General features: G+C 35.3%; 1 protein-coding gene across 5 annotated transcripts in view; it reads left to right on the top strand.

The window, feature by feature from the left end:
* The window catches only part of LOC119155075 (golgin subfamily B member 1-like), a 44,712-nt gene that overhangs the window by 4,944 nt on the left and 21,424 nt on the right, over positions 1-18,344 (top strand). For 2 of the 5 annotated variants that reach the window (XM_037403270.1, XM_037403266.1), the window contains exons 4-20: positions 256-402; positions 1,478-1,600; positions 2,289-2,456; positions 2,829-3,014; positions 4,352-4,474; positions 4,658-4,771; positions 6,473-6,794; positions 7,142-7,251; positions 7,624-7,741; positions 8,530-8,621; positions 9,574-9,724; positions 13,501-13,610; positions 14,477-14,600; positions 15,438-15,568; positions 17,184-17,293; positions 17,566-17,734; positions 18,093-18,197. In XM_037403270.1, coding sequence (XP_037259167.1) covers positions 256-402; positions 1,478-1,600; positions 2,289-2,456; positions 2,829-3,014; positions 4,352-4,474; positions 4,658-4,771; positions 6,473-6,794; positions 7,142-7,251; positions 7,624-7,741; positions 8,530-8,621; positions 9,574-9,724; positions 13,501-13,610; positions 14,477-14,600; positions 15,438-15,568; positions 17,184-17,293; positions 17,566-17,734; positions 18,093-18,197 — 2,403 coding nt within the window. The other 3 variants (XM_037403267.1, XM_037403268.1, XM_037403269.1) reach the window with 3 other exon arrangements.

Raw genomic sequence — 18,344 nt, 5'->3', positions numbered from 1 at the left:
ATTCTATACAATAATAACAACAATGCACAGAAAGTTTAAATAATTAAAGGAAGGTTGTTTCATATATGCAGACCTGTTGCATGTGACACTATCATGTCTCATCAGGGGGAAGATTTTTCCAGTCATCACTTTAGATTTCTCTCTCGCTCTCTGTGTTTGTGTGGTGGTTTTTGGTTTTTTTTTTTTAATGGAAGAATTGAAGGATGCAATTGTTCATGTAGCTGATTTAGTCCTTCATAACTTTGATGTTTGTAGGAGGAGAAGGAATCTGCTGATGCGAAACTTTCCAAGTTGAAGTTGCAAAACAAAGCCAAGGTTGCATCATTAACCTCACAGCTGGAAGAACTTAAGAAACAGTTATCAGTATCAGGAGGCTTAGGGGCAAAGGCAGAACAAAAAAAGGTAAGTGTCCTTATATTTTAGAGCAAACCATTTCTGTAAGGCTGTAGACAGTTTTGTGTGCTGGACTCAGATGTGCGACTGAAGTTGAAACTTTGAGCTGAGTCAGATTAGGATCAGGGTAGACTGTGTGGGTACTGTCAGTCCATATGTGTATTTGTATTTAATTCTTTTATCTTTCTATAGAAGTTCAGAAAACTCTATATTCCTTTCAAATTGTTTTAGCAAAGAAATTCTTGCTAATCTTCATCTTATTAGCAGCTCAAAGTCTTTAACACATGAATCGGGAAGATAAGTTTGAGAAGAAATGAAAACAAGCCCTAAGTTTTTACTTTAATATCCAAGATAAAAATGTCCTTTGTAGCAAAATGTAAATTAAGTGTTGGAATGTCTCGTTTAAGTTACCAGTGTTTTACTGTTAACAAAGATTCTCAGCTCTGTTTGTAGTAGTGCAGTTGTGTGATTCAAAATAGCATATATAAGGCTTTAATATTTCTGGGGTATTTGTTTATTAAAGGTGTGCTGAAGGAGAACAGAAACAAATCAGTTTGTTGACATCTCTAGGTGTCCTTAAAGACACGCAGTAGCTCATTATTTATGCTCCTGATCTATTTTGCTAATAAAAAATATTCTTAGCACTTGATTTCTCTTGTAAGGGCAAATAATTTCTGTAACCTAGTAGTTACTCCTACTGAAATTCTGATCTGAAATGTGCTTATGAATGGCTTAATTTACGCTTCCCCCCACCCCCCAGTCCTTTTCCCCCCTGTGAGTTACATGGACTACACTTGCCAGATTACATGGGTTACAATTGCCAGAGGAAGTGAATGCCCTTATTGCATATTGCAGTCTACTTTGTAGTAGTAATTATCATTAATAATTGAAATACAAAGATTTTTACAAGCTTGATGCAAATTCTGTGCCTGATTTATCTGCTTCTGTATGGAATATGTAATCTATAACAGAACTGAAACCCAAGTCATGAGGAAAGTCCCCTTTTTCCCACCAGTGTTATCTGAATAGGTAGAGGTACAGAAGTTAGGTGCTTACAGAATACAAAACTCTTGTGTTTTTGCAGGCATCAAAAGATGGCGACCAGGAAAATGCTGCAGCAAATCGTGGCAAAATATTAGTACTGAGAAGGAGAATTGAAGAACTAGAATCCCAGATCACACAAAAAAATGAAGAGTTACAAAAAAAGGTGGTGTTTTATATGATGACAAGTCTGTGGCTTTTCACATTTGCTTACAGGATTATGGTTAAATGTATTTATTTAAATATATTTATCTATTTAATGATATGTTACTACGTAGTAGAACAAGTTGCTACTAAGATATTCTGCGAGTTTTCTGTTGAGTAGACGGAGAAGTTTATATGTTAGAACCTGCTTGAGGAAATGCAGTGAGAATTCTGTCATTGTGTCTTCAGCAAGGGAATCCTCAAGCATGCTTTTGTAGCCATTTGAAAATGAATGGAATAGTATACATAAATAAGAATTTGTGGGTTAATGTTATATTTGAATCTTGTATTTTGAACAAAGATGCTGGTTTGCTTCAGTTTTTCTTGTTGCAAAAGTAAGTCCTAAGAGGGTGGAATGTAGACAAGGGATAGTTTCATGTTAAGGTTTGTAGCTGTTTTGTGCAGTGATCTGTTCTGTGGGCAGGACTGTTCATTGTTGAAAGTGGCAGGAACATGAACGCTGCAGAATTTCAAAGAGAAAGGTTCAGTAATTAAGGATTACACTTAAAATTGAACCAGGCTATAAATTTGATTGTAGTTTTTTCGGTACCCTAATACAGGGAATAAGGAAATAATGAAACTGTTCACCTGTTCTGTGCTGTAGATGGTGGAAGTATAGCTTACAAGGAATTCTGTCTTTTCATTTTCAGAGTGTTGAATTGGAGGCCCAGCGCTGTCGTGGGGCTGAAATGGATGCCATGCTGGCAGAGAAAGAAAAGAAGTTAGCTGAAAGAGATGCTTATATCATCGATTTACAGATAGCGTGTGGATCAAGTGGTGTTGCCAATGAAACACTCTTGCCCAATGAAGAATTGAAGGTATATTAGCAGCTCAAATATAAAATCTCCATAGAGGTTTCAAGAAATCAACGAATTCTGATGCGTTATACAGTGGATCCTTCTCTGAAGCACAAATCCTCTGCAGTTATTCATGTGAATAAAAATTCTTTACTGATTATTTTCATTTATGTTAGTAGATCTATATTTATTTACTTCTTTTGTCAGTACCATTTATACATAGTATTGACTTCAGAATCTGCTGGCAAATTTAATTCAGATTAAACTCAAAATTCAGGTTTGGATTTAATGTTGCTTTAGCTGAGGGAAGGGCTAAGAGGTGTGGCTCTGGTGATTGCTATGTCTTTTGTCTGGGTTCATTCTTCTAATTGTCTTTTGCTTTGCGTTCTGAAGAATCAGCTGGCGGTTAAGGAGTCATCACTACAAAGCATGCAGATACTAGTGCAGAACCTTACCAAGAAGGTTGGAGACAGTGAAGAAAAATGTAGCTTGTTCCAGGAACAGATTGAGAGTCTTAAAAATATTCAGAGCAAAGAAAGAGAGCGTTTCCAAGGAAAAGAAGCTACATATATGGAAAATGTAAGTAAATGCACTGCAAAAATATTTACATGCTTTGGTGGGAGAAGTGGTATCTCGGCTGCAGTGTTTCTTTCTCAGTAGTTAAGAAATGCCACTTTTAATTCTGATGATTCTTGAGTAAAAATCTGTATGGTGTTGGAGTGAAAATAACAAAGCAGTAGACAGTTCGTGCTGGTGATCACTGAAGCTGAAAGTTCATGCAAGCAAGGAGTTCAAGCATTTGGCTGATGTTTGTGCATGGAGAAACTAGTGTGTAACAGAGTGAAATGAGCTGTGCAGGGTTCCAGCTGAAGAACCTCCAAATATCTCTTTAGCACTACATCTCAAGGTGCAAAATTGCATGCCAGCAACAGTAGTGTTTTTGGATTATTGCAACCATTCTCGGCAGAAATGGCTATTTCACAGATCACTTTCACTTGTGCCATGAGCTACCCGACACACTTTTTGGCATGAAAACATGGAAAAATGGTTGTGTTTTCCTCTTGACTAAAAAATAGCTGAAGAAGTTTGGTGTACTGAAGGGGAAGCTTTTCTAGAAGTTAGCAGCTGATTAACAGGCCAAGACAAACAATAACAACTTGTTAAATAATACTTTAAAAAAAAAAAAAAGAAAAAGTAGAACTATGGAGCATGTTACCCGTTCCTTGATGTTACCGCGCTCTTCCAACTCCCTTGGAAGCTTAATCTCAAATTTTAATGTGATGTGCCTGATCTCTCAGCATTTGAGTTCTACCACATATGAAACTCTGTATTTTCCACATCATTTGATGCCCGAGTTTATCTGTAACAAAATGCTACTTCTGATCCTGAGCGTGACCATACCCATTTAGCAGCACACAGGGAATTAGTTTTGATACAGGAAAGAAGGAAAAATACAAACAGTTGAGAATGTGAAAGCCATTTTGGCGAGCACAATATCATCCCAGAGGTATAAATCTGAGTAGGACTTCATGTGAATTTATTCAAAATTGATAGAAACTTGCTAGAAATTAACATGATCAATGTAATCTTTTAGAAATTAGAAGTCTCATAACAATGTCATCCAAAAAAGAAAGGTGAAAATCTGTGATATTGAACAAGAATGAACAGTACCATGCTTCTTGTTTGAAGTTTGTTATTGTGGAATTGAGGCAATTTTTTTTTAATTTCGAGTTTATCCACATGCATCACTGATATCAGTAGTCACTGACTGATTAGTATATTTACTGTTCACTGGAAGCAAATTTCAGGCTTAAGATAGGTACAGCAAGATAATATATTTTTTAGTTAGGCAATTCAGTGTGCTTTTACTGTGCCTTTGTGAACTAGTTTCATATGTACTTTCGATGTGTTTGTAGGTACGTGTGTTTCAAAATATTATCCAGGAAAAGGAAAAGGAACTGGAAGCCCAGAGAGAAAAGCATGAGCAGGAGCTCTTTAAATTAGCTGCTAAATCCGATGCAAGTGCTGACCTAGAACAGGTATGTTGCTTTGGAAACTTAGTAGCTTGCTTTGACTTAAACAAGGAAATTTGGAATCATGTAATTACCATTCTCTGCTGTGCAGTTCAGACGTCTGGTTTGGAAAATGAAGGGAAGTCTTTTTCTTTCTCTTCTGAAAGTTTTAACTCCTTTATTGATTACTTGATTATTTTTTTCTGCTAGCTACTGAAGGCCTTGAAACAGAAGCTCCATGAAAAGGAAGAAGTCATGCTGGGAAGGACACAGGTGATAGATGTGTTGCAAAAAGAACTGGATGCCAAGGACCAGCAGTTGAAAGTAAGAAATAGCATACATGAGCAGCTAAACTCATCAGGGCAATTACAAGTTTAAAAAGCTGTTTGGTTGTGCACAAAAGACAGCTTTGCATAAAATATTTAGGCATTTCTCTGCGAGGCTTTGACATGTGCTAATAATGCAACCACAGTTGTGCAAAGAAATACTAATTCCAGTCAGGAGATTAACTTAAAGGAGAGGTAATTTCCATAAAATATAAAGCTGTTGATTCTCACCCATAGTTTGTCTTGATTCATTTTGGGAACTTGCCGTGTTGGGGGAGGACTACTGGCTGTCAAAAGATTTCAGCTTTTCTAGTTAGAGACTGCAGTGAGACATAACTGAGGCGCTTCCCCCCCCCCCCCCCCCCCGAGAGAACATTTTGTTAATTGTGTGCCTTTCCTTTTACTGTATTTCTACTGATTGCAAAAGCAATACCTAATCAAGGTTCTTTGTGTTAAGCACGTGACATGAACTCTGATTATGGCCTTTGAGTGCTGCTGCTTCAGTTCAACAGTGTAGGAAAAGGACATTGCAGTCTCTCAGACAAGCTTTTGGGACCCTTTCCTGAAACAGGCACGTTACAGCCTGTCTGGGCTGCCAGGTCCAGCATTTTAGCTACACTATTTCTGACAAATTTTCAGCTTACCAAGAGGGCTGCCAGAATCGAAATCTTACTAGAAGTAGTTTCAGCTGTGTACCCAGGTAGATGTCCTGCTTGGGTAGTTAAGCTGCATGGTAGTTTAAGCCGGTTTCATTTGTCCTTCCCATTTGTTATGCCTGCCTTATGCAGGGTTTTGTTGGTTTTTTTCCTTTTGGGTTAGATGCATCTTCCGACAGTGATGCTCTGCAAGAACTGATGGTACCTAGTGCTAGTGCATCGAGGGGACAAAAACGCATACCTTGAGGGAAGGGGGCAGCTTTGACTGTGCCAACATGAACTTTAAGCACTTAAAGCTGAGATTCCGTTACAGTTTAAATGTTAAAACAGCAGGAATCCTTGCTTTATTTACATAAGCAGTTTTAACCGTATTTTGGAAAATTTCCCTGTGCTGTTCTGTACAGCTTCTTTACTTGGGTGGTTTGTATTCTTTGGTTTAAGTATTGTGAAATTAGTTTTTTGAACAGCAGGTCCAATGTGAGTGGACTGCTGTGCTACGGTGATCTGTAATCTTTTCTACCTCTTAATGTATTAGAAAACGAATGTAAAGACATTAAAAATAGAATAAGCACTAACAGAAAACCAGTTAGTAACAAAATGTTGTAAAGAAGAACTAAATCAGTTTGCCAACTTTAATTTTAACGGATGTAGGTGACAACATCTGGGTGGCATTGCTGTGAGTATTCTTAATTTTGGTGATCACTGTTAAAGAGGTCTGCTTTGGGCTTTTTTGTTTGCTTGCTTGCTTGGTTTTTTTATATTCCATGGAACCAAATGTTGCTTTTTATTCTCTTTTCATGTATGGGAGAGGTTGCATGTAGGTTACACTCAAACAGTGATGCTATTTTGCTGAAGTCCCCGCTTCTGTTTTGGAAAGTCAGAGCTGAGTATCTTTTGTAGTAGAGCCAGGTTACGAACACTAGCCCTGATTTCTGGTTATAATGTATGTAGGAATACAGATACAGTATTTGACAGTGACACTAAAAATACTTTGCATCAAAATATGAAGGTTTTCTTTTGTTTGAGTTCTTTTTTTTTTACAGGACATTAATGAAAACATGAAACGTCTTCTGTCGGAAAAAGAAAACCTCCAGTCTAAACTGGATGCTGAGAAACATGTAATGAGAGCCCAGTTAAGAGACATGATGGAGAAACATGAGCTTGAAATGACAAAAGTTAAGGAGAAATTTAATGCTGAACTGCATGAAATTCAAGAGAAACATGAAACTGAGCTGCAAGAGAAAGATCAGGCCCTGTTTCAGCTTAAGAAACAAGTGGCAGAATTAAGTGGTAGTGGACAGACTAACTCAAAAGAAGTTGGAGATTGGGAGTCTATAACCAAAGAGAAGATGGAAGATTTGGAAGGTATCCTATTTAAGCAGTTGTTACATATCAAGGGTTCCTTTGCCCCAGACTGTTATGTATTTTATCCTTATTTCATACCTCTTGCAAGAAGAACTAATGTTAAATGTGGTGGAAGAGTTATTGCCACGCTAATTGAAAGGTATCTATGATCAAATACTGTAATAATGAGGGTCTTAGGAATACCAGGGTAATCACATGAACTCTAAATTTCTCACTGCATTTTTTTGTGTTAGGTTTTTCTGTCTTGTATAAGTGTATAACTTCCAGTTGCTAAAGGAATTAAGAATAGGTCTTGTATTAATAATTTTTCTAAGGCTTTAAATAAATTTTTGTGTTTTGTTTCTTAGTACAAGTGAAATTGAAAACAGAAGAGGCCAGCAAATCTGAAGCAAAATTTCTGAAAATGAAGGCTTGGTCTAAATCAAGAATCAAACAACTGGAGGATGAACTAAAAAATGTATGTGTAACATTGAATTTAGTATTCCATGCCTGTTTTAAACTGCTGTGCTTGGAGATTTGACTGAAAAAAATAAAATACGGGGTAAATAGAATATTAAAATAATTTATTGGAAGTATCTTTATATATGAATTAATGTATAAAAATGGATGGATATAAAATTTTGATGCAGGATGGAGTTTCAACAAAATAGTACAAACTGATGATACCAGCATTCAGGAGTAAAATTCCGTAGAGTTAGCTAGTTTATTGCACTTCCATATATTAGAGAAACAGCTGTTCTAAATATTACTCAAAATTCAGAATAAAGTTGCATTGACTTTGCTGTGGTTTTGGCGCATTTGCAAACCTCGTAACTATTTTTTCTTCTAGTTTTCATCAAAGGATAATGATGTATCCGCCTTAAACAATCGTGTCTCAGAATTAGAAATTGAAAATGAAGAACTACAGTCAAAACTGCAATCGTTATATGAAATCAGAACTCAAAATGGTAAAAAAAATATCTTTTGCAGATGATTTGAAATGAAGAGGCAAAGATAAATAACTTTCTCATTTTCTTTTTCAAAGTGTATTTTTCTTTAAAAACAGGTTCTGAAGTAACTTTGTGTAACTTTGAACAATAGCAAATAGCATTTAAGTCAGAGTTACAGCTCAGCTTTTCCTTCCCTAAATCTACAAATGGGTAATTCTTGTTGCCTTTAGGCTTAGGCAGACTAGGTCTAAACTTTTGCAGGAAATGGAAAAGGCATCTTCTTAGATGGAAAAATGAGACCAAGTATACTTAGAAAATTTATCCGAGTATATACAATAAACTTTTGAGGGCAGTGAGTTGCAAGTAATTTAAGAATTATCTTTTGCAAGGATTTGAGAGAGAATTTTTGCTTCAAACTTCAGATAGTTCAGAGTCTGTGAGAGATTTTTCTGCTTCATCATGTTTTTTTCTCTGACATCCTTTCCATAAATGGAAAACGGCAGAATTTTCAGTTGTTTCAGTCTTAAGTAGTTAGCAGGTTAAATTTAAAGCACTTGTTAATATTTAATAATCAAGTCAGTTTCTCAGGTAGATGGATAACACAGTCCAACAGAGGTCTCCTAACTGAAATGAATTATCGTCTGAATTTTCATTTTGAATCTTTCTTCTAAATTTTTATTTTCAAAATTTTATTATGATTTTATTTATTGTAATTTTATACTATTAATTATATTAATTTTTTTCAATACCCCCCTCTTCCTATTAGTTTTGTGTGCTAATGAACCAAATTTATTATGTTTTTATAGAAGAATTGCTGACTAAGCTGGAAGTCTATGAAGAACAGCAGAGGAAGTTGCAAGCTGATCTTGACCAAGTTACAAAGAGAGCAGCCTCACAGGTTAACTTTAATGTTGATTTGTATGAATTAGTGATTAACTCAAGCAGGGCTAATTAAACTTTGAAAATGGTGTTAGCTGGTTTTTGGAGGTGAAAATACAGTGATATATGGAATTGTCCATATCAGTAGCTGTTCGGTTGGGTAACAAGCTGACAGATTTGAATTACTTAAGCAGAATGATTTGTACTTTGCAATGTACCTTAAATTGTATTTTTCCAGGCAGTTTACTATTTATTTAGTTACACTGAAAATGAGTCATCAAAGTGTGGCTATTATTTTGTGTACGACTGAATAGCTTTCAGAAGGAAGTAATAGCTGTAACCTTGGGAAATGTTCAGGTCTGGATAAGAAAATGAGAAGACTCGGAAAATATTGCCAAAGGGCTTTAGATGGCTTAACAGTATGCATTAATCATGGTAACTTTGTACAGCCCTAGTAGCAGAGCCAGTTTGAAACAGCTAATTGTATTTTGCTAGAAAATAATTGTTTTTTCCAGGTTTTGTGGGGAAATTGGTGGTTTTTTTGTTAAAATCTTACAGTAGTTTTTATTTTGATGGAAAGATGGAAACATTGCTATTCTGTTCACAGGAAAAAAGTTGATAGAAGTTTGTAATCCCACATAAAAACAGTTAAATATTGTTTTACTTCGAAACATTGCTAAGATGAAAATGTGCAACAAAAAGATTTTGATTAAAAAAAGCCTTTTTTTTGTTTAAAAATATTTCAGATTAGACGTATAACTTGCAGTAGCATTTTTGATATTTTACAGAGTGGTGAGGTTTGCTTTTTACATCATCTGCAATAGCAATTATCACTTTCATAGGTTATTTATGCAAAATGGTGAATTATAATGGATTGTTTTCTCTGTGAAAGGTTTCCCAACACTAAAATGTTATTTGCATTTTCAGTGGGATTTAGTAAATATATTTTCACATGCAATTTCTCTTGTTAGGCCAGTGAATCAGGTAGTGTGGATGAATTGCAGAGTCAGCTCTTGGAATGGCAAGAAAATGTACCTGAGTCGGAGGAGTCTCGTGATCAAGTCCGAGAAGAGAAATCTGCTATGGCCTTGAGAATGGCTCAGATTGAGGAGGAGAGAGAAGGTGAATTTTTTTATTCACAAAACATCTGTCATGCATACATATATATATGTGTGTGCGTGTGTCTGCTGTACTTCAGACTGAATTGATAGCACACCACCATGCCTCATTTCTGTAATCATAAGATTTGTATAGTTAGTGAAATTGCTTAAACTTGCAATTTCTGCTTTTTCCTATTTCCTTGAATGTGTTTTTCGTACATTCAACTTTTTTGTGTCATTTTTATGAGTAGGTGTGCTTGTTCTGTTTGCCATCTGAGTTGCTGCTCTGTAAGACTGCTTGAACTTGAAAGCTTATCGTCTGCATACGAATGATCAATGATAAAAAGTTCGCCATTGAAATGTTAAAGCTGCCTGCCTAGAACAACTGGTGAAGCTGTGGGGAACTATAGTGTTGGTTTGAATTTGATGAATGAAGGTGGTGCTTCCATAAAATGTACCCGAGACAGAGTTTCTCTTTAAATATGATTAATGAGAAACCTTTCTTAGAATATGTAGTAATCTGTTAGTGTCACTTGTATAGGTCAGCTGAATAACATCAACTGACAGTGGTTTGGAGCTAGTTAAAAATATAAAATTACAGAAGATAGCATTTCAAGTAATCTCAAGTTTTATAGTTTTCTAAATTATTAATAAAACAGATGATGTGAAGTGAAGCATCTTCTATCAGAACTTAAATTCTGGTTAAATTTCAGATAGCTTTTACTGCTTTTTTCCCTGCCATCTAGTACTAGATTATAATTTTTGCCCTGTTAACTGTGTGAGGATTACTGGCAATTCTAATGTGCACAGCCTACCATCATAATTAATCCAGTTAATTAATTTGTGTCTTCTCTTTTTAATCTGTGATTGAATTATTTTTTGTTTACATGATCGATTTGGAAGTTCAGTATGTTAAGTGTGGCAGTGTTCTAAGGATCGTGCCTCTTCTTTTTGAGGGATTTACACATGTAATGCATTAGAATTGAAATATAATAATATTCCCTTCATTAAAAATACCTGTTATCTCATCTGTGGTAGCTGCAGATCCACATGCAATTTTAATAACAGTTGTAAAATTTCATCTGTGTCAGTCCGTGTTTAATTTTGCATTTTTTCCCCTTGGGATAAGCATGACCTTTCTGTTTCTTTTTTCCTGCCGTTACACCTGATGAGCACTCAGCGTCCCTTCCCCCTCCACTCCTACCCTACACTGTGATTTGGTCAGCCAGTGAGAACATAGTTTCCCATCAGTTTTGTGCATGCAGGTTACTGCAGCAATGACAACTTGTAATATACTGTTGCTGATTTCTTCTGTTGTTGCTTCTTTTGAGGAAATTGTCAACAGTACCTTATAAGATTTGCCATTGATGGTATGTGGGTTTTAGCAATATGCGTAACAAATGCTGATTTTAACTTGATTTTTCTTTTTCTGCCCTGCAATACCTGTTTCTTCATTTATATTAACCGAATCATCTTTCTTCATTTTTCTTTGTCATAACAGCTGACTCCATATTTATCTTGTAACTTTATCTAGTGATATCTTGGCTGGCTGCAAGTGGTTGTGACTAAGTAAGAATCAAATTCATGTAAATAATTTTAGTAGAACTTAAAAGTTAGTAGTATTTTTAAAAGAAAAACAATTACATTCCATCCCATAAATTGTAGAGCTTTGCATGTGTTAATACTAGCTACCAATATTTTAAGGAATATATAAACCCATTACTCATTCCATCATAGCCTGTGACAATTTGCCATATGTGGTGGTTGTCTCTGTTGGGTTGAATGTGTGGGGAGCTGCAAAAGTGTAGAGGATGACAGTATTGATTACATTTATAGACTGGGGCTTGTTTCCTCTGCAGACTGCTGAAGATTGTGGTATTTAGTGTAAATAGTGACACAGGGAAAAATAGGCACATCATTAGTTAATTGAAATGCAGTGTGCATCTGAAGAAAGGTGTTCAGGGAAGTTTTCCCGTTCTTATGTTAAATATAATTGCAAATGAAAAGCTCCCTAAGCTTCTGTAAAACATTAGAAAATGTATTTACTTACTAATCGTTGTTAAAGTAATGCTGAATTTAGGCCAGTGTGAAATACTTTCAATTTAGTATTCTAAATCATTCTAAGGCTCCAATTTCTATAATTCCATTTTTTTCATGTGGCAATGGTAATTTCTTTTTTTTTTTTTTTTTTTGTTCTAAAATACTTTAGAGCCTAAATATTTTGGGTTCCTAAAGGACAGTCTGTTACTCATTCTGATTATACTGAAAAACAATTACCTCAATTTCAACTTCTGAAAAAAAATTTCAAAAATTCAATTTCTCCCTCCAAGGAAAGGGTTAAATTTTTTTATCTGGAATAATGCTTGCTCCTTGAAGCGCTTCACTGACTTCAATGAAAGCTCTTGTAAACAGAGATTTAAGGCATGTGAACAAAATTTGGCATTTATTTTTACAATTTTGGAGGAGTATGTGTAATGATGAAAAAAAAGAAAGAAAATTGTAGAATCTATACTTGAAAATCAACAAAGGTGTGTGAAATGAATGCTGATAAAGTGCCAGTGCCAGAAGTCAAAGCATAATTAAAAGCAGAAGCAAAATCCGATTTAGCAGTCCAAGTTTAAGAGGGTCGTTAATTTGTTTTTAAACTTTTCCTCTAATCTTTTCTCACAACATGTTAAGTATGTAATTTTGAAATATCACAGGAAGAACTTAAATCTAGTAGGTGTTACAGAATTGTGTGTTAATGAACTTTGTGGTATAAGGAATCCTTGGACAACTCAGATGAAAGCTGAGTGTTCTCACTAGGGCTAAACCTCCTCATAGTTTCTGGTGTTTACCTCACAGATGCATCAGCATAAGTTCTCTGAATTTTGCATGCTGTGAGGACAACTGTGCATAGATGTGGTTAAATTGAAAGCTAAATTTGTAATTATCTAATTAATCTAACTTTCAATTAAAGTATGGAGCCACCTTTACTTTTGTTTCTTTTCTCTGGCTGTTCTTGTGTGCTTTGCATGAAACATCTATTTCCTAGTCTGTTACCCCAAACATGTTTTGTTGTATCACAAAACAGATGGGAATGTACTCTAAATGAAAAATCATTTCTAACAATGAACGGAATGCATACCTAAGCTTTCCTGTTCTGAATTTATTCAGTGTGTTTATTTACAAGTGATTCTGTATTTGTCTTAAAAAGAATAATAATATTAATTTATGATAAGATGATTTGATGCCAGTTTGCAGTGTAACATATGCTTGTGACTTCCTCAAATTATCTGGCTTTGTAGCTCAGACTAAAATTGAAGTCGAAAGGGACACATAGCATTTCCATAAGAATGAATATGATTGTTCAGATTATAAAACCTGCAGCTGTTCCAGCTGATGCTTTTGTCATACAAATTAGGTATATTTTAACCTGGTAAAGTGAAATGAGATGTAATTTGGCATTTTAATTGTTTGGCGTTTTTTTTAGTATCAGCATAACCTCACCCATTCCAGTCTCCTGTAGAAAGTCTTCATTTAGAGCTGATGAAGAAGTAAAGTTAGACTTCAGTTTGCTGCTTCTTAGTGAGATATGCAAACTTTATTCTTATATTCTACACAGTAATATTGGAGGGAAATCACAAGGTGAATGCAATGGATTGCTTCATTAATCTTGTTCCTGTCAGTCATTCATTGGGACTTCAGCCTGTCCCTGGTCTCTTTTCATGTAGTAGTGTCTGATATAAATGTAATTGCTTTCCTGTGGCACAAAACTGATCGAGGATGACTGGTTCTTTCCTGGCTGCTCTGATCCAGCCATAGTCTCAGGGCAACAGGAGCTGGAGGAGGAACTGACCACAGTTCAAGGAATGGGCAGGCTGCAGCAGGCAAGAAGAAAAAGCAATCAGACCAGCAGGAAGCTTCAGGTGGGTTAAGAGAGATAAGAATTTGTTTTTACCTGTAGGTTAATAAAAATAGGGAAGTACTATTATTTGTATGGTGCTTTACACTTAAAAACATTAAGGGCTTAAGAACTTAGATTAGTTATCTAACTGTAAATTTGGTGAATTTAATGGTTTATGTAGCCACAAGATGAGAAATTCCAATGGCATCACACCTCTCTTTTCCTTGAGTAATGAGTCTAGTTAATTTTACACTGAAAAATAATGAGCTTTGCTCTGGAGTAATTCACATGCTTGAGGCTATGTGCACGCTTAATATGTTAAGGCTGTTTTTGGTTTAGATACAATCCTTACAAATCTCTTTGTTGATGGAGCTTGACTGAATAATTAGTAAGTACTGGCAGTTCATTCAGATATACTTCTGGGTAGCTGGTGCTGTGACTTGCACAGAAAAAAGCTAATTTTTTGTACGAATTAGGATGTCATCGTCACATTAATATACCATTCGAAGAGTAATTTTATGTTTAGTTAACTCTGATCCTTTATCCTGAGATTCAGAGAATCCTATTAACTGTAGAAATCGGGGACCAATTAAGTTATCCAAACTTAGTTACCCATGGGCCTTTCAGATGCCTGAGGGTGTCTTCAGGGGCTTGGCAGATACCACAAAACCTGTGGGAGGCTTGGCTATTCTGGAACTAACAGCTGGTAGCTGGGCAGGTTACTCTAGTGTCCACAGTGATCCCATATACTTACATTTAGGCACCTGAATCGCTTGTTGAATTTTAGGTCTTTTAATTGAAACTATGCTTTTAATGGCAGAATATGTATTTTATCCGTGCTTCCTTTTTTTTCTTTAATTTACGCTTCATCTCATGTTTTGTGCATAGGAAGAATACAACTTTGATAGAAAACAATGCTTTCAGGAGTTGAACGTCACCTTGGATAGCACTGATTCAGCTGAAGGAGAAAATATGGGAGGTTGGTGGCCAGAGTACACTTCATCTAATGCAGGTGTGATAGCAACTAGACAGTTTATTAAAGCATGCACAGCATCTGTATTTTGTGTCTATTTTTGTTTTCAAATTTAACTAACAACCCATTTGTGGTGTATTCTAATCTTTGTTGAATTTTTTTGGCTTGCGTTTTCTTCCTTTTCATTTTAAAGCATGTGCGTGCTGGATGAACTGCCTAGTTTTGGTTCAGAAGTAGAATTTAAGTATGACTAAACACTGGAATTGATTGAGCCTTGGTGCCCATGAAATACCCTGTGTGGCAAGATCATATTTTTTTTAAGTTATGAGTCTTGTTCCTGTGAATGTGTTTCCTATCTATATAACAGTTATGTTGCAAAACAAAATTGCATTCCATTGCTGTATGCTTTTGATTTAAAAGTCAAATTCTTATTTTTTTTTAATGCTGATGGGTTTATATTGGTGGTAAAAGCGGCAAATACATCTTTTTGTTAAAATGGAATAGACTCACTTGCAAGTTTTGATACAGACCAGTTTATTAATAATTGCTTAAGATCTGATTCTGCAAGTACGTGATTAAGTTGTGAATACAGTTACATAAGCCACACGATTGTTTCAGCCACGATACTGTTTAAAATATTCCTGCCAGGTTCTCTTGAGTTCTTGAGCTATGCTTGGGTTTTCAATAGTGAAGGATAATTCTGCTATCTAATTCTTGGAAATGCAGCACCTCAGGCATTTCCATGGGAAATGGCTGAGATCTGATTGTGCCCGGTGCTGATGAGAATTGTGAATAAAAAGCTGAAACCATTTCTAGACTTCAGGAATTCTAGTAGGCCTTTCTTGAAATAAAAATTTTCTTTTTTGGCTTGAGTAGGTTTACGGAGTGTGGTTGAAGAGTTGGAATTGGAAAGAAATCAACTCCAGGAACAAATCCTTTTTCTAGAAGAGCGTTGCCAGGATTTGGAAGATAGGGTGCAGCTCCAAGGTAGAATGGAGGCTCTTCAGGTGAGCTTTTGTAGGTGTGTAAAACCTGATAGCATGAGAGAATCAATTTAATCTCTGTTTATATTCTTACACTCATAGCCTACAGTAAGACAAAAATGTCAATTTGTAGCTAGCAAAAACTGTCTAAAACCTACTTTATACTTCATAATTGTGTTGGCAGAAAGTGTATACATACTATGTTATGCTCTGAAGTTGAAGCTTGTCACTTCTGTTCAGCATATGGAGAAACTTGTTTAGAAGGAACCTTTGTTACTTGTTTTAGAAACAGAGTGAAAGGCAACATGATTTTAATTATGCTTTGTAGAGGACCTTTGTCAGGAGGTCCAGGATTAGATTTTGTTACTATGGGCATAAGTCTCCCTCTTCTTACATCCCTCAAGTTTCTTTTCTATAAATGCGTGTGTATTATTTTTTTAATGTATATGTGCACACACACAAACATTTATAGAAAAGAAACTCTGTAAATACAGAAAAGTAATTAATAAATTTGTCTTTATTTATAGATATACAATCTAACCCCCAGATATTAATTTGATATCTATTAATAGTGTAAAATTATTCAATGAAGACACCTAAAGGAACAGTAAAGTAACTAGGTATCAGAAAAGTTATTTTTAATAGTGCCTGACTGACAATTTACTGTGTTTGATAATTTGTAAACTTTATTTTCACTAAATGACACAACTGATCTCTTAGTCAAACACTTTCAGGCTTGGTGCATTACTCATAGCTCTTTTTCTGTTAAGTTGCACATATATAAAAAACAATTACTGATTTTAAGATGAAAGACAACCTTGTATTTATTATTACTTGAGAATCTTGTAACAAAGCCTTTCAATACAGGTAACGTTTGGTGTAGATGAAGAAGGGCAGCTATTGAGGGCGGTACAGGTGTGTTCTGCCTCCTCCAGAACGCTAGCTTATTTTCATTAGCAGTGACAGGTTTGCCACGTTTGTCCTATTTGCTGTTGGTTCTGGATATGTGTTCTGCTTCTGGTTCTTGGTTGCTGTTGTCAGATTTATTTTTTTTTTAATTGTGGTTTTATTTTTGAATTGGTGCAGTGGATCTGGTTAGAGTAGGAGATTTGTACTGTGTTTAAAAAAAAAAAACAAACCCAACAAAAAACTGTGTGAATGAAGCTTGCTTCCTTTTTCTTTTCTCCACCGTCCCCCTTATGCAGGTTTTTGCATCTTCAATCTGAAAAAAATAAGCAAAAAAATTTGCCAGCTTGGTACTGTCTTCAAACCAATGAGGACAGTATTTTCCAAAGCAGTAGCTTCCCCTGTTAAGGTTAAGTAAGCTGCCTTAACACAGTAAGAGTGTGTGTGTTGCTTTGAGTATGCAGCAATCATCCTTGAGTTCATGCTGTCATAGCATTGCTGAAGGAGGTATTTCTGAAGGGTGGATTGTGTCGATTTGAACTAATATGACATCTGAACCTGTGGTATTAATGTTGTATTTTTGCACTGATATCTGCTAAACCGCTAGAAAAACAGTCTCTTGTTGCTGTGTGGGATGTAAATCTCCTGAAGAGTCTGATTTTCATCTCCAGTTATCTTATGCTATTCTGGGTGTTTATATGTGATAATGCTCTTCATTATTGTTTTGCTGCAGAATGAAAATGAACGTTTGCAAACTCAACTCACCCAATTACGCAACCAACAAATGCGAGATGCAGAAAAGCATCAAATTCTGATCTCTGGCTTGAATGAGCAGCTTAAAGGGTAAAATAAATGTTCTTTACAACTCTGTACAGGATTAGCTTTCTTTGTTTTAAGCTTAAACTTTTGAGAAGTAAAATCTCCTAAAACACCTGGAAAAGAGTTACTTGATTCCTGCTTCTGCTTGCAATAATGTTATTTTTATATGTGGAAGTTTAAATGGAAAGTGTAAAAAATAATTATTCTTTTAAGAAATTAGTTAGGGGCTAGTAAGTCTAGAAAGCTTAAAGCAAGCTTTGTTGTCAAAATGTCTAAATTTGTTATTTTCTCTTTAGATTAAGTGACAGAAATAGCTTCCTTGAAAATTCACTTGGAGAAAAAGAACAAAAACTGTTAAGCACAACAGAAAAACTGGAACAAATTGAAACTTTGAGGAAACTGCTTCAAGAAAAGGATCTTCTGAACAAAGAGCTTGGTGAAAAGTTCGTGCATACTGAGCAAAAAGTAAGTTAAAGTTATCATTAAATAGTATTTAATTTATTAGGACTGGTGAGCGTTAGCTCTAACTTTCTATTTGTGGCCCAGCAGCAATATCGCTTTTTCCCCTCTCTGAATGTTTTTACTCTCTTTACAGTTTTGTTCATTTCATGTAATTGCTTTGCTTTAAGTTGGATGTATGGATTTCTTAGACCAAACACAGAGCTTTGCATGGAAATACTTGTTTTTTCAGGGTGATAAGTTGCCCTTGTTTATTAATTCCAAAGTTTAAACTCCATTCTTGTATAAACTGAATATTAAATATCACAATTTTAATATAATTCTATATATTTCTATTACATTGACTTTTATTTTCAATACTAAGCTGAATGAAGCCTTAAAGAAATGCAGTGTGTATGAAGTGGAGAACACTGAGCAGAAAACAGTCATCGGTGATCTAACAGAGAAAGTTGCTACACTGAAGGAAAAGGTAACTCATGAAAATAAGAAAATAATTTTTATGTTCTTTTGATGTGGCCCATTTAAATGTCATCAAAACAACAGCATTAGCTGCTTAAAATTTCATACCCTAAACTTTCTATATACTAAAACATTCTAAAGAATAACATGGTTATCT

This window comes from Falco rusticolus, chromosome 10 (assembly GCF_015220075.1).
Source record: "Falco rusticolus isolate bFalRus1 chromosome 10, bFalRus1.pri, whole genome shotgun sequence".
NCBI lineage: Eukaryota > Metazoa > Chordata > Aves > Falconiformes > Falconidae > Falco > Falco rusticolus.
Note: the sequence above shows the minus strand (reverse complement) of the source record. Positions and strands in the feature narration are given on the sequence as shown.